The sequence below is a fragment of the Salvelinus alpinus genome, chromosome 13, assembly GCF_045679555.1.
Source record: "Salvelinus alpinus chromosome 13, SLU_Salpinus.1, whole genome shotgun sequence".
Taxonomy (NCBI): domain Eukaryota; kingdom Metazoa; phylum Chordata; class Actinopteri; order Salmoniformes; family Salmonidae; genus Salvelinus; species Salvelinus alpinus.
In genome coordinates this window covers 35,366,777-35,394,176 of record NC_092098.1, presented here as the reverse complement: position 1 = coordinate 35,394,176, position 27,400 = coordinate 35,366,777, and the positions used below count along the sequence as shown (strand labels likewise).

Sequence of the window (27,400 nt, the reverse complement as noted above, 5' to 3'; positions counted from 1 at the left end):
CAGTGGAAGAATACATTCAACATCACCTGTTTCATCACAAAACCGGAGAGCAACCTCTGTCCGGTGAAGTCCACAAAGCATATTGCATGTAACAAACAGTTAGATGACTTACAGCATGGTCAAGCAAGTACATTTTACGCACATTTTTGCACTACTAAACAACTATTGATTTAGAACCACAGAGTTAACGCAAGTCGCAAAGAAACCAGGAGCTGCAGTTAACCCACTGTTCCTAGGCCGTCATTGAAAATAAGAATTTGTTATTAAGTGACTTGCCTAGTTAAATGAAGAAAAAAAAAAAATATTATTTTTATTTTTTACCAGACATCTATCAGATAGATGGGCGAGACAAAAGGGCGCTGTTTTGCTCTCGTGTATGCTTTCTCCGGTGAGATACATTTAGCCTCTTTGAATTGAAGAAAAAATATTTAACACAGAGACGAAATACACATTGTTTTTATATATTTTTTGGGGCTTCCCTTGGCATCCATGAATACACGCCACTGATCATTGCATGTTGCAGGAGTCTAGGATAATATGGTTATTGTCCCACGCAGTGTTCACATCCATCTCAAAGGGTTTTCTCATCCATTGAATTGCTATGCATTTGGTTCATAATCTATTTTCTGCTGTGCTTTCAGTTGTCTTATTGAATGGTCCTTTCCAATTCCCAATGTCTTGTTGAATGTTTGATATAACAAAGCATTGATTCTCTGGTTGTCTTTTTGTTCTTGGAGGAATGGTCGAACGAACGGTCCTTTGTTTCTAAACCATTACGAGATCATCAATGTCATGTGGAGAACATTTTTTCCGATGTGATTGAAATGTGAGCTTTTAATTTCTGAATTGTGCAAGATGAATTCTACTGAACATTTAATTCCATTTTATTACAGTAGATGTGTTACTATCTGAGATTTCAACTACTGGTATATATTATTGCCGCTGATTGGCAAGTGATTACAATTACCTGCAGCATTTGCCTACTTTTACTTTTTGCTGCAGCAATATCCTGGTTAGCCCAGAGTACAGACCTAGAATAAAACATAAGTCTGAACCTGTGACTGTACCAGTTAAGCAACACTTTTCCCACGCCGGAAGGTATGTCTAATCGGTAGACAGTTCTTACTAAATCGCCATCCTTTTAAACACCAAGCAGTGCACAAGAAAGTATTGAATCCAGCTAGATAATACCCACTTCCCCAGAACAAAATCAGACAAGGATTACAAACACCTGTTTGTCCTAGCTAATCAGCCTCGCAATACGGGCGCCATGCTGCCACAGACAGGAAGTCGAACGGAGCATATTAGCACAAACATTGAAATCAAATACTATTTTCTTGTGCACTCCTTGGTTTTGTTGGTAATTCCAATACATGTACCACTGATACCGGAGGAGGTTGGTGGCACCTTAATTGGGAGAATGGTATCAAATACATCAAACACATGGTTTCCATGCCATTCCATTTGCTCCGTTCCAGACATTATTATTAGCCGTCCTCCCCTCAGCAGCCTCCACTGATTGATACTTGTGATTTTGCTGTGCAGTTTAGCTATAGAGAACTTTTTTTGTGCGCCTCTTTGCTTTTGTGTTCATGCAGGTCTTTGCCACTGGTTATGGTTGACCGAGGACACCAGCAACAGCCATGACACTTGTTGTGAGTATGGCTGACAAATTTCTAAATGGCCACATTTCCTCAAGGTTGCAATTTTCTTTGCTGGTGACAGTGCTTAAAGTGCAATCTTATTCGGAAGCTGAGCCTCTGTACTATTTCCTGAAACATGTGGTAGCCAAAGTTAGAATATACATATATTGCTAGCATTACTTTGCCCTTTTCCTAGGCAGACACATTTTACTTAATATCTTCAGCCTTTTCTAATGGCTATTATGTTTTAGATCTTTAAGTAATGGCAATCTGAGTGACTCTAGGGCAGTGGTCACCAACCTTTTCATGCATAAGATCACACCTCAAGTCCAAATGTAAACCAAGATCTACCACTTGCAAAAATTGACAAAAACACAAGGCCACAATGTAGTTCCACTTTGACATTCTTTATTATGTTACCTGTCAGTCACACGATAAGTATACATTTATTTTACAAATAGTATAATTAGAAGTGCAACTATCATTCAACATTTTATAACAGTCATATTACATTTTTCAATATTTCCACAGGCCTATTAGTCATTCACCATTTATATATTACCTCAAATCAGTCAATTACAGGCCTAAGCCAATCATGTACTGTTTCACTTTCCCTTTTTGAACAACAAACTCAGCAAAAAAAGGAAAGTCCTCTCACTGTCAACTGCATTTATTTTCAGAAAACTCAACATGTGTAAATATTTGTATGAACATAACAAGATTCAACAACTGAGACAAACTGAACAAGTTCCACAGACATGTGACTAACATAAATGGAATAATGTGTCCCTGAACAAAGGTGGGGTCAAAATCAAAAGTAACAATCAGTATCTGGTGTGGCCACCAGCTGCAATAAGTACTGCAGTGCATCTCCACCTCATGGACTGCACCAGATTTGCCAGTTCTTGCTGTGAGATGTTACCCCACTCTTCCACCAAGGCACCTGCAAGTTCCCAGACATTTCTGGGGGGAATGGCCCTAGCCCTCACCCTCCGATCCAACAGGTCCCAGACGTGCTCAATGGGATTGAGATCCGGGCTCTTTGCTGGCCATGGCAGAACACTGACATTCCTGTCTTGCAGGAAATCACGCACAAAACGAGCAGTATGGCTGGTGGCATTGTCATGCTAGGAGGGTCATGTCAGGATGAGCCTGCAGGAATGGTACCACATAAGGGAGGAGGGTGTCTTCCCTGTAATGCACAGCGTTGAGATTGCCTGCAATGACAACAAGCTCAGTCCGATGATGCTGTGACACATCGCCCCAGACCATGATGGACCCTCCACCTCCAAAGTACAGGCCTCCGGTGTAACGCTCATTCCTTCGACGATAAACGCGAATCCGACCATCACCCCTGGTGAGACAAAACCGCAACTCGTCAGTGAAGAGCACGTTTTGCCAGTCCTGTCTGGTCCAGCGACGGTGGGTTTGTGCCATAGGCGTTGTTGCCGGTGATGTAAGGCAGGTCCTCAGTCCAGCCAACAGGCCTACAAACCCTCAGTCCAGCCTCTCTCAGCCTATTGCGGACAGTCTGAGCACTGATGGAGGGATTATGCATTCCTGGTGTAACTCGGGCAGTTGTTGTTGCCATCCTGTACCTGTCCCGCAGGTGTGATGTTCGGATGTACCGATCCTGTGCAGGTGTTGTTACATGTGGTCTGCCACTGCGAGGACGATCAGCTGTCAGTCCGGTCTCCCTGTAGCGCTGTCTAAGGCGTCTCACAGTACGGACATTGCAATTTATTGCCCTGGCCACATCTGCAGTGGGCCCCTGGGCATCTTTCTTTTGGTGTTTTTCAGAGTCAGTAGAAAGGCCTCTTTAGTGTCCCAAGTTTTCACAACTGTGACCTTAATTGCCTTATGTCTAAGCTGTTAGTGTCTTAACGACCGTTCCACAGGTGCATGTTCATTAATTGTTTATGATTCATTGAACAAACATGGGAAACAGTGTTTAAACCCTTTACAATGAAGATCTGTGAAGTTATTTGGATTTTTACTAATTATCTTTGAAAGACAGTGTCCTGAAAAAGGAACGTTTCCTTTTTTGCTGAGTTTACAACACAGATCATATCCTTTTGTAAACAATGTAGCCTACAACAAATTTCAAACTGGCAATACTCACTCACTCTGATGGCTGTGGATGAGATCCCCTCCCCACACACATTCAATGTGACGGCTGTGATGCACACCATCAGCAAGTGCTCTGTAGTCTGGCTCATAGTTTGACACAGCAAGTCTGACGCGGTCTGTGAGATGTCTATTAGTTAGACAAGACCTGTTCTTTGACTTGATTATTTTCATCTGTGAAAAGGCCATCTCACAGAGATATGTTGATCCAAAGTAGGCCTTCACCTTAAGTGTGCAGGATGAAAGAAGGGGAAACTTTTCAGTGTTTACCCCAAAAGTCACTTTCTCTTGATCATGCTTTCATCTCGATGTTATTTTGCAATTAAATTATCTCCATGTCAACTCTGATTGGTAAAGCAAATACTTGCTGGAATCTGGCAGACACGTCAATCTCAATGGGGAGGAAAGGGTTTGAGATGAATGCAACAACTTCCCCTATGTCATTTAACTCCTGAAAACGCCTTTTGAATTCGGATGCCAGTTTCTCCAGGTGGGCACAGAATTCTTGAGGGAGAAAAGCATCTTTGTTTCCGATGTTTTGCAACATTTTCTCCAGGTTTGGAAAGTGCACCAGCCTTCCATTCCTCAGCTGAGAAGCCCACACATCCACCTTGGCCTTAAAGGCATTGACAGGGCTGATCATGTGTGCCACGTGTTTGTCTTTTCCCTGAAGCTCATAGTTGAGCTCATTCAGTTTTTCTGTTATGTCCGTGAGGTAACCCACAGTTGAAGTCGGAAGTTCACATACACTTAGGTTGGAGTCATTAAAACGCGTTTTTCAACCACTCCACAAATGTCTTGTTAACAAACTATAGATTTGGCAAGTCAGTTAGGACATCTACTTTGTGCATGACAAGTAATTTTTCCAACAATTGTTTACAGACAGATTATTTCACTGTATCACAATTCCAGTGGGTCAGAAGTTTACATACACTAAGTTGACTGTGCCTTTAAACAGCTTGGAAAATTCCAGAAAATTATGTCATGGCTTTAGAAGCTTCTGATAGGCTAACGGACATAATTTGAGTCAATTGGAGGTGTACCCGTGGATATATATTAAGGCCTACCTTCAAACTCAGTGCCTCTTTGCTTGACATCATGCAAAAATCAAAAGAAATCAGCCAAAACCTCAACTAAAAAAAATTGTAGACCTCTGCAAGTCTGGTTCATCATTGGGAGCAATTTCCAAACACCTGAAGGTACCACGTTCATCTGTACAAACAATAGTACGCAAGTATAAACACCATGGGACCACGCAGCCCTCATACTGTGCAGGAAGGAGACGTGTTCTGTCTCCTAGAGATGAACGTACTTTGGTGCGAAAAGTGCAAATCAATCCCACAACAACAGCAAAGGACCTTGTGAAGATGCTGGAGGAAACAGGTACAAAAGTATCTATATCCACAGTAAACCGAGTCCTATATCGACATAACCTGAAAGGCCGCTCAGAAAGGAAGAAGCCACTGCTCCAAAACCGCCATAAAAAAGCCAGACTACGGTTTGCAACTGCACATGGGGACAAAGATTGTACTTTCTGGAGAAATGTCCTCTGGTCTGATGAAACAAAAATAGAACTGTTTGGCCATAATGACCATCGTTATGTTTGGAGGAAAAATAGCTTAAGGACAACAAAGTCAAGGTATTGGAGTGGCCATCACAAGGCCCTGACCTCAATCCTATAGAAAATGTGTGGGTAGAACTGAAAAAGCGTGTGCGAGCAAGGAAGCCTACAAACCTGACTCAGTTACACCAGCTCTGTCAGGAGGAATGGGCCAAAATTCACCCAACTTATTGTGGGAAGCTTGTGGAAGGCTACCGTAAACGTTTGACCCAGGTTAAACAATTTAAAGGCAGTGTATGTAAACTTCTGAACCACTGGGAATGTGATGAAAGAAATAAAAGCTGAAATAAATCGTTCTCTCTACTATTATTCTGTCATTTCACATTCTTAAAATAAAGTGGTGATCCTAACTGACCTACGACAGGGAATTTTTACTAGGATTAAATATCAGGAATTGTGAAAAATTGAGTTTAAATGTATTTGGCTAAGGTGTATGTAAACCTCCGAATACAACTGTGTGTGTATATGTATGTATGCACACACACACAACAAAAATATAAACGCAATATGCAACAATTTCAACGATTTTACTCAGTTACAGTTCATATAAGGAAATCAGTCAATTGAAATACATTAATTAGGCCCTAATCTATGGATTTCACATGACTGGGAATACAGATATGCTTCTGTTGGTCACAGATATCTTCTTTTTTTTAAGTAGCTGCGTGGATCAGAAATCCATTCAGTCTCTGGTGTGACCACCACTTGCCCCATGCAGCACGACACATCTCCTTCGCATAGAGTTGATCAGGCTGTTGATTGTGGCCTGTGGAATGTTGTCCCATTCCTCTTCAATGGCTGAGCGAAGTTGCTGGATATTGGTAGGAACTGGAACACGCTGTCGTACACGTCGATCCAGAGCATCCCAAACAAGCTCAACGGGTGATATGTCTGGTGAGTATGCAGGCCACGGAAGAACGAACATTTTCAGCTCCAGGAATTGTGTAAAGATCCTTGCTACATGGGGCCATGCATTATTATGCTGAAACATGAGGTGATGGCAGTGGATGAGTGGCACGACAATGGGCCTCAAGATCTCGTCACTGGATCTCTGTGCATTCAAATTGCCATCGATAAAATGCAATTGTGTTAGTTGTCCGTAGCTTATGCCTTCCCATACCATAACCCCACCACCACCATGGGCACTCTGTTCACAACATTGACATCAGCAAACTGCTCGCCCACACAATGCCAAACAGTACAGTTGAAACCAGATTAATTCGTGAAGAGCACAATTCTCCAGCATGCCAATGGCCATCGAAGGTGAGCATTTGCCCACTGAAGTCGGTTACGACACCCAACTGCAGTCAGGTCAAGACCCCGGTGAGGATGATGAGCATGCAGATGAGCTTCCCTGAGACGGTTTCTGAAAGTTTGTGCAGATATTCTTCGGTCTCAGATGATCCTGCAGGTGAAGAAGCCGGATGTGGATATCCTGGGCAGGCATGGTTACATGTGGTCTGCGGTTGTGAGGCCGGTTGGACGTAGTGCCAAATTCTCTAAAACGATGTTTGAGGTGGCTTATGGTAGAGAAATTAACATTAAATTCTCTGACAATAGCTATGGTGGACATGGTGGTCAGCATGCCAACTGCACATCTGTGGCATTGTGTTGTGTGACAAAACGGAACATTTTAGAGTGGCATTTCATTGTCCCCAGCACAAGGTGCACCTGCGCAATGATCATGCTGTTTAACTTTTTAGGGATAGGGGGCAGCATTTTCACTTTGGATGAATAGCATGCCCAGAGTGAACTGCCTCCTACTCTGTCCCAGATGCTAATATATGCATATTATTATTAGTATTGGATAGAAAACACTCTGAAGTTTCTAAAACTGTTTGAATGATGTCTGTGAGTATAACAGAACTCATATGGCAGGCAAAAACCTGAGAAAAAATCCAAACAGGAAGTGGGAATTCTGATGCTGGTCGATTTTCAACTCATCGCCTATTGAAATCCCAGTGGGATATGGATCTGTTTGCACTTCCTACGGCTTCCACTAGATGTCAACAGTCTGTAGAACGTTGAATGAAGCTTCTGTGATGTTGAACCGGATGGGAGCTGTTTGAGTCAGTGGTCTGGCAGAGAGCCAGGTCCTGGTCACGCGCATTCCACATAATATCAACTTGCGTTCCATTACTTCTATAGACACAAAGGAATTCTCCAGTTGGAACGTTATTGAATATTTATGATAACAACATCCTAAAGATTGATTCTATACTTAGTTTGACAAGTTTATTCGACCTGTAATATAACTTTTTGAAGTTTTCGTCCGAAGTTCGCCTGGAACTGCACGAGCGTTTGGATATGTGTACTAAACGTGCTAACAAAAGTAGCTACATGGACATAAATAATGGACATTATCGAACAAAACAACAATTTATTGTGGAACTAGGATTCCTGGGAGTGCATTCTGATGAAGATCATCAAAGGGAATATTTAAAATGTAATTTCTGTTGGCGGAGAAATGTTGTTTCTATCTGAGTGCCGTCTCAGATTATTGCATGGTTTGCTTTTTCCGTAAAGTTTTTTGAAATCTGACAGTGGTTGCATTAAGAACAAGTGTATCTTTAACTCTATGTAAAACATGTATCTTTCATCAAAGTTTATGATGAGTATTTCTGTTATTTGATGTGGCTCGCTGCAATTTCTCCAGATATTTTGGAGGCATTTCTGAACATGGTGCCAATGTAAACTGAGGTTTTTGGATATAAATATGCACATTATCGAACAAAACATACATGTATTGTGTAACATGATGTCCTATGAGTGTCATCTGATGAAGATCAAAGGTTAGTGATTCATTTTATCTCTTTCTGCTTTTTGTGACTCCTATCTTTGGCTGGGAAAATGGCTGTGTGTTTTTTGGACTTGGCGGTGATCTAACATAATCATATGTTGTGTTTTCGCTGTAAAACATTTTTTAGATCGGACACGATGGGTAGATTAACAAGATGTTTATCTTTCATTTGCTGTATTTTACTTGTTAATGTGTGAAAGTTACATATTTCAACAAAAAAAAATTGAATTTCCCGCGCTGCCTTTTCAGCGGAATGTTGTCGAGGGGTTCCGCTAGTGGAACGTGTGTCCTAGAAAGGTTAATCATCTTCTTGATATGTCACACCTGTCAGGTAGATGGATTATCTTGGCAAAGGAGAAATGCCCACTAACAGGGATGTAAACAAATTTGTGCACAACATTTTACAGAAATGAGCTTTTTGTGTGTTTTGAAAATATCTGGAATGTTTTATTTCAGCTCGTGAAACATGGGACTAACACTGTACATGTTCCGTTTAGATTTTTGTTCAGTGTATATCATAGCCGACAGTAGGGTACTAAATACAATTTCCAGTGGCATACTGACTCATTTAATGAAGAAGTTGAAGCCATAGGTTACTCACGGTGATGACCGGTGCGCTCGTCATGGGAATAGCTGAGTTACTTTGAAATACAGTGCTGCTGTTAGCAAAAAATGTTGGTTCTACAGACAGATTAGTCTTCTCCTTTCAGCAGAAGACATTTGCTTTCCAAAACAAAACGTTTTCCCGCAATTGTATTTTGAAATCTGCAAAAGGCAAAACGACAGCCGCAACCAACCATAGAAATATAATCCATAGATGGCACTTCCCATTCAGATCAGGACTGACATACATTGTTAGTGTACCCATGAGTACAACAGTCAATTTGCCAGGGTAAACGGTTACAAAACCCTTATATGCATTATTTGTCTATGGCCACAATTTAACAAGCCTATATTTGGCGTGCATGCTGCCCAAACTGCAGCCTTTCCAACTGTAGGCATACCGGTAACTGCCAAAATAAAGGAACCACTTGAGTAAACAAGGGATAAAGTATACTGTGACGTGACTACCATTAATGCGATGATGATTATTTTATCCAATTAACTATGTTAAATTATTACGATGATTAAATTAATCATGTAACAATTAACGCATTGGAAATCTTGGGGCACCACGGAAAAAGTTTGTTTTATGAGTTAATCTTTCCCGAATAAACTCAAGAATATCAGAATATATCGTCCATAGTCATCCATTAATTATTATTACCTCATATCAGTCTTATTCTGAACGTCGCTTAATCCGTTAAATCTGCACGAACCCTAGTCTACATGATGACTCAGCGATACACAAATTGGCATAATTATTTATTTACTAAATAACTAAATAATCACACAGAATTACATAAACACACACACAGGATAGATTATACATTGATTACTACATAATGCAATGAAAAGTGCCTAGTAGACTAACCCGATATGACGGCTGGTTACACAATGAAGGGGTGGGGAAAGAAAGAGTGGGAGAAGGAGAGACAAAGGAATTTAAATGTGGATATTTAGCACCCTAACAACCGCTCATTCGGATTTAGAAATGCAATGTACAAATTTACGCTTGTATATCTTTGTTGTCTCTCACTGTTGAATTCGCCAGATCAGTCTATGACGAATAGTTCGACAGAAAGTCTCTGGTTGTGTAAGTGTCTGGTTGTTCACCAGAGGTCACCATGTCCTTAGTAGTTGTAGTAGGTTTCCTTTGTTCTTGAAGTGTGTGTTAGAATGGATACATCAGACGTACCAATGGCCGTTTGATAGGGAAATGTTCTTCTTTTCTCGTCTTCGGTCGAGTTTCTTACACTACGTTACATACAGAGCTGCAGGCGGTGCATATCTAGTCTTCTTCTTCTCTGTTGAGTTTCAGAAGGTCTTACTATTTGTCTGGTCTGGTACAGTCAAACCATTTTATACGTGTAGCCACAGCTCCACGCTTTCTGGTCTGGTAGTTTTAAACCATTTGTGACGTCCGGCTTACCGTCCGTATACTGGTCTTTAGTTTAAAACTATTTCTCAGCCGTGTAGCCACCGCTCCATGCTGTCTGGTCTAATGTACATTTCGTTAGGAGTCCTTTTATAAGCAGTCTGGAAAAAGGGGTGTTCCATCCTTTTGGCATAATGTCTGTGCTCGCGTGGGTGTGGTTACTGACTGGGTAAAACTTTACATGAAAAACAATTGTCATTTAGAAGGCTAGAGTCACATTTCATCTTCTCACAAATAGTTGTATATTTAATCATATAAGTTTTACAACATTTAGATGCAACTGACAAACATTGTGAAAGCTCTTAAAGTTCCAATGTTTCCGTTATAATGTCTTTAATGATATTTTTTTATTTTAACCTTTATTTAACTTGGCAAGTCAGTTAAGAACAAATTATTATTTACAATGACGGCCTACCAGGGAACAGTGGGTTAACTGCCTTGTTCAGGGGCAGAACAACATATTTTTACCTTGTCAGCTCGGGGATTCGATCCAGCAACCTTTCGGTTACTGGCCCAACGCACTAGGCTACCTGCCACCCCCTAGGCTACCTGCCGATATCACCAAACAATAAATTATCTGACATGATAGTTCTTTAAGTCCCTCCCGACCATTTCCCACATTCTTTGTGTTGGAAATATTGTTCCATTATCCATTTTTGGATGTTGTAGTTTTGGCAGGAGGAATCTCCTTGTAACAAAAGGGTTCTTTCCCCTCAATACTGCATGGTCAAGGAGAGATAGTTCCTGCAAGGTATTTACGATGTCATAAAACTGGCCAACTCCCCCAGGAGAGGGCGTCTTGAAACCTTTGGTTAGCAGGCACCTTTGATCTCCATCCAGGATGGCGAGTCATGACAACTGTATGTTGTGGTGTGGGTGCATTTTCCTGGCATGGTTTGGGTCCACTTGTAGAATCTATGCCAAGGTGCATTGAAGCTGATCTGCCAGCTCATGGTGGCCCAGCACCTTTTTAAGAGACTTTATGTTGGTGTTTCCTTTATTTTGGCAGATGTGGTTGTGATAAAACTTAATCCACAGTTATTTTTTTATATTGATTCTATGTGGCTAAATTATGCTGCCTGGTGTATTTTGAACATTGAGAGCCTGCTCCTGTGATTGGATAAAAAATGCTAATAATAAAAATATGTATATAATTTCTATATTTATGTTTTTGCCTCTTGGGCCCTCTACGGGCTTGGGGTCAGCCCCTGACTCACACAGTTGACCAGTCACATTTATTTATTATGCAATTTATTTTATTAACCAGTTACCCAATTAAGCCAGGGCCCTTCAGTTACTTCCTCTCCTCTCCACATCTGATGATTAGCAGAGTGGCAACAGGCAGCAGCAGGCTGTCTACACTCATTGAGAGCAGGCTCCTGAGTACTACAGTGGTTGGCGGTTGCAGTAAAGAATATTTAAAATATATACACTACATACTCTACATGACCAAAAGTATGTGGACATCTGCTCTTGAAACATCTCCTTCCAAAATCATTTGTTCCATGTTATTTATTCAGTTAATGTCATTTTAATCTTTTTAAGGATGCTGTGGGCTTAGATACTGATATCGATGTGTGGGTAGGGGGTGGGATGGGGTCGTCAGCTGATCATAATGCAATATTATATTAACTGTTGTGGTATTGTTGTGCAAACATTTTGATTATCCAGTTACAGACTAGAAGACATTAGATTATTCCATTATTTGTAACCAATCATGTCTGGAACCCATACAAAATGGGCTCTCTGTCAGTGAGTGAGAGGATTTGATCACATCTCTATCTGAATCTCCCAATTCATGAAAGACATAAGCGAAGGGGGCAGAGCTGACAAAGTGTGTATTCATGTCTTGGGTGACTGAAGGAAAAGTGAATCTTATGTCACATTCCAGCCCGGTTTTGCTAAGAGCCTGGCACCATACAAAGTAGGAGCCATTCTGGAGAAAGAGAGAGTTGCCTGTGGTGGCCACTCCTGGACACATACTGGAGTCTTGGAGAGCCATCCTTGAGAGAACTTCATTTTGACCATAGAACAAAGCTGTCAACCTAAAATGGTGTTAATCAGCAGGCCAGGGATGATTAGCTGGCCAGTAGGGTATGAGGGCCAGGTTGGGAACTTGGGTTAAGACCTGTACTCTTGATAGGTGCCATGCGTAACCACAGATTGATTACATCTGCATTAAAATGCTACTCTTTGAGTTTGATAAATGCCATTGACACTTGTATTGGAACCGGGTGATATGGTCAGATGAGACGAGAAGAGAGCTCTTTGGTCAAGCACACCAGTGATGTGTTTGGCCTCGAAAGAAGGATGCATATGCAGAAAAGTACCTCATACCTACTGTAAAGGTAGGTATGGTGGTGGATCTTTGATGTTATGGGGCTATTTTGCTTCCACTGATCCTGGGGCTCTTGTTAAGGTCAAGAGAATCATGAACTCTACCAAGTACCAGGATATTTTAGCTAAATACCTGGTTGCCTCTGCCAGGAGGCTGAAACTTGGCCACAAGTGGATCTTCCAGCAAGACAATGACCCCAAGCATACAACAAAATCCACAAATAAATGGTTAATTAGCAGCAAAATTAACATTTTGCGATGGCCATCTTAGTCCCCGGACCCCATTGAAAACTTGTGGTTTGAATTGAAGAAGGCAGTACATAAGCACATACCTAAGAATATCAAGAATATCACATCCCTCCCAATGTTTTTTCCAATCTCATAAAACATTATAGAAAATGTATTATGAGAAAACATTATTGAAAAAGGCTAAGTGCTGTTATCCTCAAGGGGTTAGTTAAGTGGTGTTATCCTCACAAGGGGTGAGTATTGAAAACAGGGGTGCCAATCATTTTCACCACTATCTTTTTTAGATTATTATTGTTGAACAAAATATTTCTCTCTGAGCAATTGTATTAGGTTTTTTATACAAAAATATAATTTCCCCATTTTTGTAGCATTCAATATAGCTAGCGCAGTATTTGTATTATTTATGTTATACAGTCTTTATCAAGGGTGCAAATCATTTTAGGTTGACAGCTTTGTTCTATGGTCAAAATGAAATTCTCTCAAGGATGCCTCTCCAAGACTCCAGTATGTGTCCAGGAGTGGCCACCACAGGCAACTCTCTCTTTCTCCAGAATGGCTCCTACTTTGTATGGTGCCAGGCTCTTAGCAAAACCGGGCTGGAATGTGACATAAGATCCACTTTTCCTTCAGTCACCCAAGGCATGAATACACACTTTGTCAGCTCTGCCCCCGTCGCTTATGTCTTTCATGAATTGAGAGATTCATATAGGATTTGATAACATCTCTCTCGCTCTCACTCACAGACAGAGAGAGCTGTATACATTTTGTATGGGTTCCAGACATGATTGGTTACAAATAATGGAATAATCTAATGTCTTCTATTCTGTTACTGGATAATCAAAATGTTTGCACAACAATACCACAACAGTTAATATATTATAATATTGCATTATGATCAGCTGACGACCCTATCCCACCTTCACATCGATATCAGTATCTATGCCCACAGCATCCTTCAAAATATTAAAATGACATTAACCTTATCAATAACATGGAGAACTAGAGGTAAGTCTGCGTTTTGCATGCTATAGTGCTTACTTGAGATTATGAAAGAATGACGCAGTTAGAGTTAATTATAAATAATAACATATTGCACATCATGCTTGCGAAGGATATTTGTGGACATTAAAAACACTTGTAATGAATTCCCCCCCAAAATTGGCACGTGTTTTCGACTATTATAGTCCTCCAGCACGCAATATTGCACAATTCGCCGAACCAATGACTTTGAAAGCATTGAAATAAGGTACAAATTAAATGACTTACTTTAAGACGGCACTGTCCCCTTGTCTGACAGTGATGTTGTCCTTAGAAAAAGAATCCCCGCTCCTCGCTGGCACTCCTGCAGGTACAAGGAATAACAGTCTTACACCGATGACAACAAGACATTTCCAAGGCGCCACAAAATAACCACAAATGCCCATTTTCCGTCAGTGCGCAACTTCCACGAAAACTTGAATGTCAAATACTCCTTGCTCCGTGCGAAATAGTGATGCCCACAGAAATTCAACTCCACTCGAAATGATGTTGTCGTTGGTGGTCGACCTCTATTTGCTTGCCTCAACTATAAGGTGAGAATATCAAAAAGTAAGCTATATCTGTGCCTCTAGTAGCCTATCTCCAAGAAATGTCCAGCTACAACAAGCTTCAGAGGAAAAAAGCGATGTGTGTTTTCTGAAAGCTGATGTAGACCGCCTCCCCAGCTTTGTGTATGTTATTTGTAATCGCCAAGAGATGGATGCTCGCGCAAAGATGCATCAGCAAAGTCTCCACTTGGGTAGTTCTCCCGATACAGCACAACACTGCAGTGACTCTAGAAACAAGTATGCTCTAAAATCTGTTTTGTATCGTTATTTATCAAGTACATAAACTAAATCCACCAACCAGCCAGCACCGCGGAATCGGGTGAAATCACTCCTTGATTCGAGTGTGTGCCTCGCGTACAGCCAAATCTGCAGTTCTCTCCTGCGCAGGTTATAAAACCATGTGAGCCATCCGCGCAGCATCCCTACTCCCGCTATTTTTAATACCCCATTGGATGATCAAGCAAGTGATTTGTAGAGATAAATCTATAGGCTAGGCTGTATATGTCCTTTAAACTATATCTTAGTCTGCGTTATAATGACAATAAACACCACAATGAATAGGTCAATCGGGTTGCCTATGGGAGTAAATGTTATTTATAATAAGGTTTACATGGAGAAAATCGGACCTCTCTGAAATGAAAATGGATTACACTACCTCCAGCAAAATAGATTTTAGCTAAACTCCGTGAACGCTTGAAAAAAAGTGACCCTCCTATATACCCCAAATAACAATTGAAACAAAGTGGATAGCAGAGAACATGTCTACCATTTACTCTTACGTCTTGGACCGACTAGAGCCTTCTGCAGTGTTAGAAACTGTTCCTGGTGTTGGAAGCATGACATGGTAACGCGGGTATTTTGATAGCGCACAGGGCTGCGGACCAGAAGGTTGTGGGTTCGCAGACCACCGTGGACAAGAGTAGGGGTAGAAAGATGTCCTTTATAGTGAAAGCATTATATTAATCTATCATCGTATTTGCAGGTCCGATTTAAAAATTTAAAAAAGCCTTTTATAAACATTTCATGCAATTCTACGTCATTTTACATGTAAGCGGAATCTTTTTTTAATTCCACACAAATTACCGACATTTCAGGCTAAGAATGGACAGAGAGATGTGTTCATCTTTGCAACGAAACTGTCAACTTTGCATATAATAGGAATCTGAGCATAGTACTTTCAAAAGTTATGCCTACCATTCTACCCCAGACAAAGTAGTCCTACCAATGCAGAAAGAAATTAAGCTTTAATTGCTGGCTACTCTTCTTCCCTGGGTTAACCCAACGAGAGGTCACAAGTGTTTCCCTGAAAGCTGTCTGGGTTTAAACATATACACTACCGTTCAAAAGTTTGGGGTCACTTAGAAATGTCCTTGTTTTTGAAAGAAAAGCAAAACAAATTGTCCATTAAAATAACTTCAAATTGATCAGAAATACAGTGAATGGAGTAGTACACAGCGTTGTACGAGATCTTTGGTTCCTTGTCAATTTCTCGCATGGAATAGCCATCATTTCTCAGAACAAGAATAGATTGAGGAGTTTCAGAAGAAAGTTCTTTGTTTCTGGCCATTTTGAGCCTGTAATCGAACCCACAAGTGCTGATGCTCCAGATACTCAATTAGTCTAAAGAAGGCCAGTTGTATTGTTTCTTTAATCAGCACAACAGTTTTCAGCTGTGCTAACGTAATTGAAAAACAGTTTTCTAATGATCAATTAGCCTTTTAAAATTATAAACTTGGATTAGCTAACACAACGTGCCATTGGAACACAGGAGTGATGGTTGCTGATAATGGGCCTCTGTACACCTATGTAGATATTCCATAAAAAAATCATCAGTTTCCAGCTACAATAGTCATTTACAACATTAACAATGTCAACACTGTATTTCTGATCAATTTTATGTTATTTTAATGGACAAAAGATGTGCTTTTCTTTAAAAAACAAGGAAATCTCTAAGTGACCTCAAACTTTTGAACGGTAGTGTGTACAGTTGAAGTCGGAAGTTTACATACACCTTAGCCAAATACATTTAAACTCAGTTTTTCACAATTCCTGACATTTAATCCTAGTAAAAATTCCCTGTCTGTCACGATCGTTGGAATAAATGGACCAAGGCAACGTAGAGTGCGTAGAGTTCCACATGTTTATTTCAATGAAACTCACAAAAAACAATAAAGAGTAACGAAACGTGAAGCAAATGCAGTGCTCACAGGCACCACACAAAAACAAGATCCCAACAAAAACACAGTGGGAAAAGGTTGCCTAAATATGATCTCCAATCAGAGACAACGATAAACAGCTGCCTCTGATTGGGAACCATACCAGGCCAACAGAGAAAACAAAAACACCTAGATAGGAACACCCCCCCCCTAGTCACACCCCGACCTAACCAAAATAGAGAATAGAAAATGCTCTCTTTTGGTCAGGGCGTGACACTGTCTTAGGTCAGTTAAGATCACCAGTTTATTTTAAGAATGTGAAATGTCAGAATAATAGTAGAGAGAATGATTTATTTCAGCTTTAATTTCTTTCATCACATTCCCAGTGAGTCAGAAGTTGACATACACTCAATTAGTATTTGGTAGCATTGCCTTTAAATTGTTTAACTTGGGTCAAACGTTTAGGGTAGCCTTCCACAAGCTTCCCACAATAAATTGGGTTAATTTTGGCCCATTCCTCCTGACAGAGCTGGTGTAACTGAGTCAGGTTTGTAGGCCTCCTTGCTCACACACGCTTTTTCAGTTCTGCCAACACATTTTCTATAGGTTTGAGGTCAGGGCTTTGTGATGGCCACTCCAATACCTTGACTTTGTTGTCATTAGGCTATTTTCCTACAACTTTGGAAGTTTACTTGTGGTCATTGTCCATTTGGAAGACCCATTTGCGACCAAGCTTTAACTTCCTGACTGATGTCTTGAGACGTTGCTTCAATATATCCACAGAATTTTCCTGCCTCATGATGCTATCTATTTTGTGAAGTGCACCAGTCCCTCCGCAGCAAAGCACCCCCACAACATGATGCTGCCACCCCCATGCTTCACGGTTGGGATGGTGTTTTTGGGCTTGCAAGCATCCCCCTTTTTCCTCCAAACATAACGATGGTCATTATTGCCAAACAGTTCTATTTTTGTTTCATCAGAACAGAGGACATTTCTCCAAAAAGTACGATCTTTGTCCCCATGTGCAGTTGTAAACCGTAGTCTGGCTTTTTTATGGTGGTTTTGGAGCAGTGGCTTCCTTGCTGAGCGGCCTTTCAGGTTATGTCGATATAGGACTCGTTTTACTGTGGATATAGATACTTTTGTACCTGTTTCCTACAGCATCTTCACAAGGTCCTTTGCTGTTGTTGTGGGATTGATTTGCACTTTTCGCACCAAAGTACGTTCATCTCTAGGAGACAGAACACGTCTCCTTTCTCAGCAGTATGATGGCTGCGTGGTCCCATGGTGTTTATACTTGCGTACTATTGTTTGTACAGATGAACGTGGTACCTTCAGGTGTTTGGAAATTGCTCCCAAGGATGAACCAGACTTGTGGAGGTCTACAAAATTTTTTCGAAGGTCTTGGCTGATTTCTTTTGATTTTCCTATGATGAAATACATCCACAGGTACACATCCAATTGACTCAAATGATGTCAATTAGCCTATCAGAAGCTTCTAAAGCCATGCCATACTTTTCTGGAATTTTCCAAGCTGTTTTGAGGGAGCATGCTGGCATGCTGACTGCAGGAATGTCCACCAGAGCTGTTGCCTGAGAATTGAATGTTAATTTCTCTACCATAAGCCACCTCCAACGTCGTTTTAGAGAATTTGGCAGAACGTCCAACCATCCTCACAACCGCAGACCAGGTGTAACCCGCCAGCCCAGGACCTCCACATCCAGCTTCTTCACCTGCGGGATTCTTCACCTGAGACCAGTCACCCATTTATTCTGATTGGCTGACTCCCCAGTGGGTGGGCCTATGGCCTCCCTTTCCAACCCATGGCTGCGCCCCTGCCCAGTGATGTGAAATCCATAGATTAGGGCCTAATTCATTTATTTTAATTGACTGATTTCCTTATATGAACTGTAACTCTGTAAAACCGTTGAAATTGTTGGATGTTGCATTTATATTATTGTTCAGTATATTTGTATATATATTTCTAAAGTATATATTAAACATATTCTATTGTGCAGAAAGTGAATAGCTTAATCAATTGATTGTGACAGAATTAGATTAGTTCCCAAGCAAAGTCAGCCTCTGAATGTCAAGGAAACAAAACAAGGATATCCCCATATGCATCAGAGTCACGTCTTTCCTTTGTACTTGACAGCTTGTTTCTAGCATAAAGCATTGTGGACCAAAGCGCTGTTATAGATCACTTAATATAATCAGATCCATTTGATTTTTTTCAAAATCTTAAGATAAAAGGGGTAGGCCTTTGCTTTTTGCCATTTTCTTAAATGAAAGGTAGGCCTATGGCATAGCCTCTCATTCCCCCTTAATTTGATTATTGGCTTTAACAGCCCTTCACTGACACAGAGCTATGCTATTTAAAGAGTGCATGGTGGGTGGAGGAATTGACCATCAAATAGCCAAACTTTGTCTGTCAAACAGATAGGCCTACCTCTTATTTTATTTCTAAAATAGCAAGAAATAGGCTCCAACACAAAGCCTTCTTGTTGTTAGTAAAGTCTAAATAAAATGAATGATTCAATTATGCCTATTCGAATTTGCCTACTTTCAGCACCATGAGCTTTCCGTTTCCGATGGATTGTGCAGCGGCTGCTGTTTCAAGTTTCAGCACGACAATGTAAGCAACTACAATCTGGCTTATTGTGAGGTCAATTAACCTTTGACTCTCCGCCTGAACTGCCACCGTAGAGCAGAGCAGGTTAGGGCTCAGTGTTGGAATTTTCATTGCAGTGTGTAGTTTTATTTACACCATCCCAGCAGCTATATTAGAAACATAACTTTGCTCTGTGCTACTCCAAGCATGCATTTCATAGCCTATAGCATCAAGGCTATAGAACATTTGATTGAGACCATGCTAAATAGCCTATAGGCGCACTTGATATTGCGAGCCCAGTGGAGAATCATAGATGAGGGGCGGCATCAGGCACACATCAATATTTAGCCTAATAAGCAACTCATTCTAAAACACTGAGAAATATTGAAATTCCATCAATTACAAATGACATGACCCTTCCCTGGACTAGATCAAAAAAATACTAAAGCCTCCCCCATTTTCCTCCAGGTAATCATTATGTACATTTCGATTTGTCCCTATATCATTAGGCCTACCATAATGCAGTCAATTATTATTTCAATACTGTGTATTGGGAATGCTTAGTTAATCATCTGAAACGTACTTTCCTGAACATATCAAGGTGGATCTATGCTCTGCTCAATAGTATAAGTGGTAGGCTATACTATTGTATATCAGAACTGTAGCCTTGTGTGTGTGTGTGTGCATGTGAGAGAGATATTTTCTAATAGTGATATCATTTTTTTTGTTTTGTGTGTTCAGCTCATTGTAGGCCTCAATGTCAATGTGTAAATGACAAGATATTTGGTCCCACTAAAGTTTGTGAGTATGTATTGTGTAACAATGTTTTAGTATATGTTTAAAAAAAATGTTAACCTTTATTTAACTAGGCAAGTCAGTTAAGAACAACTTCTTATTTATAATGACAGCCTACCCCGAACGACACTGGGCCAATTGTGCAGTCAGATGTGATACAGCCTGGATTTAAACCAGGGACTGTAGTGACACCTCTTGCACTGAGATGCAGTGCCTTAGACCGCTGCGCCACTCGGGAGCCCAAGAACCCTGTAAATACATTCTACCTATACCTACAGTAGCTACCATACATCATTGTTTTGCAATGTACAAAATGGGTACAGTATATAGTGCAAACAATAGAAGCTGGTTGTTGAATAGCTCTGCCGAGACGTCTTTCCATGGCATTATCATAAGCACGTATGTGTCCTCAGGGTCTTCGCGGCATGCAGTGCACATTACTGTGCTAGGACAACTGAGCATTGTTAATGTAAGCATGTTATTTAATTCTGTCCTGCATAGACCTACATCCAAGGGCTCCCAGGCCACATATTAAAAGACACGTTCCATAACTCTGGCGACTACGTACTGTAGTATCTTTTTAACCTCCCGCTTTGGGCTGGATGTGTCAATGTGTAGTTCATACATGCATAATCTATGAGCAGAATTACTGTCTTACCTCAATTAGCCATTAAATCCCTAGTTTGGAAGCTACTCTTTTCTAGAAGCTATGCAGCACCATTTTGAGTACTACAAGCTTGGCCCACTTGAGCCAGCCCCCTAGCAATTTGAGTTCCAGCCAATTTGAGTTCCAGTCCATCGCCATTTGAATGACAGCTAGCAAAATGCACATTGACGAGTCTCACAGTGAAAGAAGAGCGCTGGCCCAGGCCTGCCCAGCGTTATCCAATGAGGTTGCAGGGCGGGCCCAATGGCTCAGTGACACAGAAGAGAGAGAGAGAGACAGAGCAATGACGTAGTGCACATATCTGTACATATATGACATAACACATCCAATGCATTGACCTCCTAATTGCATCCACTGAAATATGCATATTTGTATGCATGATGATTGATTGGGTGTGGACTGAATTGGGGATATAGGGGTCACTGTTTGTTTTGACATGCACGCAGCCTCTTGGATTTACAGAGGTGTTGTTCAATTTATTATTAGGGCGATAGTGGGGGAATTATGATGATGACCCGAGCTGGAAAAATTGGGCTAAGATAAGAGTTAATTAAAACTCTATCTAGCCTGTGGTGCAACCTGAGTAGGTCTTCGTGCACGACGTGCAAATCGAACTCAATGGCGTTTTAATTAAAACCCCTCGTTCTGACCTCAGCAAATCTAAGATGTGTGGTCTTAATTAGCATTGGTTGCTAGGTGGGGGGATGTATTGGTGAAACACTTGTTTCTGAAACACCCCCAGCAGATTAGGATGACAACATGTTGTTGACTATAGACTGCCTATAACATCAGACCTGTCTATCAGCTTGAACGACCTCATCTTATTTAAAGGCCTACTCTGTGATATTTACAGACATTTTAATTAATGTAAATTAATGATATATACAAATATAACTCATAAATGCCCCATGTCATGAGCTTTGATCAACTGTCTAACCCAGGGGTGTCAAACTCATTTCGCATCGTGGGCCACATACGGCCTAGGGAGATGTCAAGTGGGCCGGACCATTAAAATTATACCATACTCTGCTATAAATAACCAAAATATCATGTCTTTCCTTTGTTTTGGTGTAAAGAAGCACAAGAACATTAGGAAAATATTGAAATTTAATGAACTATCCTTTTACAAAACATTTCATGAAACACCTCATATTTCCTTAGACAAATGTGCAATTTACTTTTATCATTCACAAATATGCATTGCAACTGATCCCACTGATTGTACAAAGGCACAAAACTTTAATTGCAAGCCGTCATATTTTTCGCTGTGATGAGTCTCGTAGTGGCGTCGAATATTATATTCCTTCAATACCGAAACTTGTTGCAAACACACCAAGCACGAAGGTTTTCCGTGCATCTCTGTAAATAAATAGGACGTGGTCCATTTTTCTTTGAAAATTCTACACTCCTTATCTACTTTTCTCCGTTTGGATAACGACATTTTGGCTAATGAGGGTGTAGCGGAGAGGTAGAGACCAAGGTATTAACAACGTCGTAACAAGCAGCAGATGGCGCATTGATACCGTCTGCTGTTTTCAGTCTGTCTCAGTGATGCGGCTTGTCTTCTACTCTGATGGAAAGAGTGCGCCCCTTAGCGGATAATCCATGAATTGCAGCGAATAAAAAATATTAATTCCATGTCTTTTATGCATTTTTTCCACTTTCAAATTATCCTGCGGGCCTGATCGAACCTCCTTGGGGGCCGGTTCCGGCCCGCGGGCCGTATGTTTGACACCCCTGGTCTAACCCCACCATAACCCAAAATATAAGGACGTTTTACATCCCTCAGTTTTATAGGAACCCAAATGGCAATGTTGCTGTTTTATTGATTTCAAATTAAGAAGTTGGCCTTTAAGCTACAATTCATAGGGCTGTGGAACATTGCAATTTTCACTGTATGGTTGAGTCAACCATTTCAATTACCTGGGGATTAGGAGTAAATTCACAAGTGTATCTAGGGAATTTACAGTACTTTGAAAGAGTCTTTACTCACAGTGAGACTGGAAACCGTGTAATATACATAATCGAGCCAACCTTCATTGTTTTGTCATGAGAGGGTCAGATGCAGTGGATGACCTTGCTTTGTTAGCCAGCGATGTGTTTATGAGAACGGGTGCTGCGCTCTGTGAAATGACAAATTAGACTGGCATTGTGTGCTAGACTCCATGCATGGATCATTTCCCCACTGTGTACTACAAACAAGAGTAGGAGGGGACCTTAGACTTAGTCTGGTGCCCAAAGAAGTAGCATTTGCATTGAATAAGAGCACACTTACATTAGTATCTGTTGAGTTGGGTGTTGCCTTATTCTAACATCAAGGAAGACAGTTTATACTGTAGATTCATGAAATTCTATAGTAGGCTATACTGTATCTATATCAACAGTTTATGATATAGATCTAAAAATTCTAAGAAAGGAAGATAACTATGTTTCATAGAAATTATTGAAATGCCTTTCTTCTATTGATGCCGTTACATTGAATGTATTTATGCATGCACTGACATTCAGCTTGACACTGAACATTAGACAGGGGCTCGCACTAGTCATTCATACTCATCACAATCCAGCACAGTACACCTTGATACTGGATTGACCTCTCACTGTTCTCTTTCTGCTTTAAAGTGTAACAGTACATGACTAAATCCTTCAATGTAATCCTGACATGAATACATGGATTATTTAGACATCTGATGCCCTTAAATGAATTGAATGTGCAGACATCTTCTATCTGAATTATCAATAGCTCTAATATTCACTCAGTTCCCTGGAGAGATACTCAACGTAGATATGCTGATACAGTACCATGTATCAGGCGTTGGTGACTTTTACATGACTTTCCCAGGAGGAAATGAAATGCATGCTAATTACAGTATCATTGATACTAAGGCCATTCAATGAAGGTCTTGACCTTGAGCTCAACTCTGAATAAAATACACAAATCTGTTTAATTGTTACATACTGTACAGTGGATAGGCGCAGTGAAATGTGTTGTTTTACAGCCATACTGTAGTAGTATGGCACCCCTGGAGCAAATTAAGGTTAAGTGCCTTGCTCAAGGGCACAGGCACATTTTTCACTTTGGCGGCTCAGTTATTCAAACCAGCAACCTTTTGGTTACTGGCCCAATGCTCTAACCACTAGGCTACCGGCCACCCTACTGTATAAATTAAGAATTTCCTCTCATTTAGACGAAACATGCAAGAAGCATGCTTTATGGCAACTGTCTGAAAATTAACACCGTTTGTCTGCATATTTAACTTTTGAAGGCTTAGTAATAAAGATGTACTTTTTCTGGACATGAAAAGGTTTTTGAAAGCTCTAGCTTATCTTCGAAGCCATGCGGTGTACATTTATTCTGACAGCAGGTAAAGCAAGAAATACATCAGCAAGCACCCCAGTGGGACACGGCCTGGTGGGCACTATGGCAAATCAAAGTACTTCTTTATTCCTCAGAAATCCGGGGACAGCGATAATGGTGGTGTTCTCTCACCCTGAAAGGGCCTGCAAACGGTTCTTATTAGTGCAACAGTAAGTGTTGTTTTTCCGCATTTGCCATTGGCTAAAACCAAGAAAAAAACGTATTGTGTATCTTTAGGTCTATGATGGTAGACCAAAGTTTATCTAACCTGATAGTAAGATTAACTTTGTTTCAATGTCAACAAACAAGTCAGAGAGATTTCTTACAACTGTGTCATATCTGTGGTAAGATACAGTATGTCATGGAATGATTTGGATGATGTCTTTAGAAGTGCATTTGGACATGTACAGTATAGTAGTAGATTGTTTCTCAGTACTTGGTAATGTTTTCCCGAATTACACTCATTTAGCATTTTATCAGGTCTACACTAGAATCAGTATTTGATCCTTTAGACCAGGTATTCCCAAACTGGGGTACGCGTATACCCAGGGGTACGCGCAATGCCGTCGGCGGTACGCCAAATACAAATGTGATTCACATGATTTAAAAAAAATAATAATAAAAAATATATTTTTTATTTATTTCTTTTTGTAATAAATAAAAAATGCGTCACCTTTTCAAACAGTCCATTTATATTTTCCGACGGGGCTATACATTTGGGTAAGTTTTTTTTCTCGCCAGAGTAGCCTCATTTCACTGCCAAAAATAAAATTAAACCATCTAGTGTTCAGCGAATAACACCACAATGTCAAATACATGTAGCCTAGTCAAATAATTAACATTCAATCACATTAACTGTTACTCTCTCGCGGGAATTCCACTAATATGTATGTATGTATCCAAACGTATAGCTGCTGCTCATTCTGTTTGCTCGAAAATGGATAAATGGTTAAAAAAAGCAAGGCCCGCTTCCATAGAGACACATACCAGCTCTACTGGCAGTACTGCTACTACCAGCAGTATTACACGTGCACCTGCCAACGACACAAGTTGTTCTGCTTCCACGAGCACATCCAATGCTAGCATCAGTAATTCTACAATTGTTGTTAGCCCAGCTAGCATTTACAATGACAGTTGTGAATCTGATGCAGCCGAAGAGCTACTGCCCCCTTACCCGGGAAAGCACCGAACAACAGACAGGGATGTTGGACCATCGAAGAGGCGCAAATATGATGAGATTTGGGGTTCACTTATATTGGGAGTAGTGCCTTTCTTCAGCCACAGTGTGTTATATGTGCAAAAGTACTATCTCACAACTCGATGAAACCTTCACTCTTGTGTAGACATTTAGAAACAAAACATGCCAATTTGAAAATAAACCACGGGAGTTTTTTGACCGAGAATTAAGACGACTTTCGGCAAGCAACAGATACCATTAATAAGAGGGGGCTAGAAGCGTCTTATATGGTGATCTACCGAGTGTTCTAGGAGAGGCAAGCCCCATACTATTTGGAGGACTTAATTCTTCCTGCTGCTGCGGATATGGCTGGGACAATGCTGGGGGGAAAAGGCCAAAGAAACTATACAGACAATGCCTTCATCAAACAACACTGTTTCACAACACATCAGTGACATGGCAGGAGATGTTTTGATACAATTACTGCTTCGCATACAAGCCAGTGAATTCTATGCGTTAAAGCTGGATGCGTCAACAGACATGGCGGGCCTGGCACAGCTCCTGGTATATGTTCGTTACGTTTATGGGGGGTCAATTAAGGAGACATCCTCTTCTGCAAACCACTGGAAACCAGGACAACAGGAGAGGATATTTTTAAAGTACTGGACAGCTTTGTGACATCAAATGGACTTTGGTGGTCAAGATGTGTTGGTATCTGTACTGATGGCGCAAAAGCCATGACAGGGAGACATAGTGGAGTGGTAACGCGTGTGCACGCAGTTGCTCCCGACGCCACTTAGGCACTGCAGCATCCATAAGAGGCTATTGCTGCCAAGGGAATGCCTGACAGCTTGAAAGATGTTTTGGACACTACAGCGAAAATGGTTAACTTTGTTAAAGCAAGGCCCCTGAACTCTTGTGTATTTTCTGCACTATGCAATGATATGGGCAGCGACCATGTAACACTTTTACAACATACAGAAGTGCGCTGGTTATCAAGTGGCAAAGTATTGACGTTTTTTTAAATTGAGAGACGAGCTTAAAGTTTTCTTTACTGACCATCATTTTCACTTGTCACGCATAATGACGAGTTTCTCAGACGACTGGCCTATCTGGGTGATGTTGTTTCTCGCCTGAATGATCTGAATCTACGATTACAGGGACTCCCCAGAACTATATTCAATGTGCGGGACAAAATTGAGGCTATGATTAAGAAGTTGGAGCTCTTCTCTGTCTGCATTAACAAGGACAACACACAGGTCTTTCCATCCTTGTATTATTCTTTGTGTGCAAATGATCTCAAGCTTACGGACAATATCAAATGTGATAAGGCGAAGCACCTGAGTGAGTTGGGTGCGCATTTACGCAGGTACATTCCCGAAACGGATGACACAAAAAACTGGATTCGTTATCCCTTTCATCCCCTGCCTCCAGTCCGCGTACCGATATCTGAACAAGAGAGCCTCATCGAAATTGCAACAAGCAGTTCTGTGAAAATTGAATTCAATCAGAAGCCACTGCCAGATTTCTGGATGAGGCTGCGCTCAGATTATCCTGCCTTGGCAAATCGCGCTGTTAGATACTGATGCCCTTTGCAACCACGTACCTTTGTGAGAGTGGATTCTCGGCCCTCACTAGCATGAAAACTAAATACAGGCACAGACTGTGTGTGGAAAAAGATTTAAGACTGAGACTCTCTCCAATACAACCCAACATTGCAGAGTTATGAGCATACTTTCAAGCACACCCTTCTCATTAACCTGTGGTGAGTTATTCACCATTTTTGATGAACAAATAAGGTTTTATATGTAAGATGGTTAAATAAAGAGAAATATTATTGATTATTGTTATATTATTATTTGTGCCCTGGCCCTATAATCTTTGTCACTTCTCACGAGCCGGGTTGTGACAAAAACTCACACTCACTCTTATGTTTAATAAATGTATCATATACTGTGTGTGTGTGGCAGGCTTACAATGATGGCAAAAAACAACATTTGAGAGTGAGCTGACGCTGGTGCTAGAGGGGGTACGCAGCTGGAGGTTGAATGTTTGAAGGGGTACGGGACTATAAAAAATTTGGGAATCACTGCTTTAGACAAACATATCACTAAATTACCTTTTACATTAGATAATAAAGCCTTTGAAACAGAGATGAAACTTAATCGGCCCGGAAATCACATGTTAACTATGCCATCACAGAGAGACATGAAGTCTGAAATAGATATAGAAAGC

General features: G+C 40.8%; 1 protein-coding gene across 2 annotated transcripts in view; it reads right to left on the bottom strand.

The window, feature by feature from the left end:
* LOC139537587 (opioid-binding protein/cell adhesion molecule-like) overlaps window positions 1-27,400 on the bottom strand; it is a 345,719-nt gene that overhangs the window by 176,163 nt on the left and 142,156 nt on the right. The window contains exon 2 of one of the 2 annotated variants that reach the window (XM_071339070.1): window positions 14,082-14,157. In XM_071339070.1, coding sequence (XP_071195171.1) covers window positions 14,082-14,157 — 76 coding nt within the window. Of the gene's footprint in view, window positions 1-14,081; window positions 14,774-27,400 lie in introns of those variants that run through there. The other variant, XM_071339069.1, reaches the window with a different exon arrangement.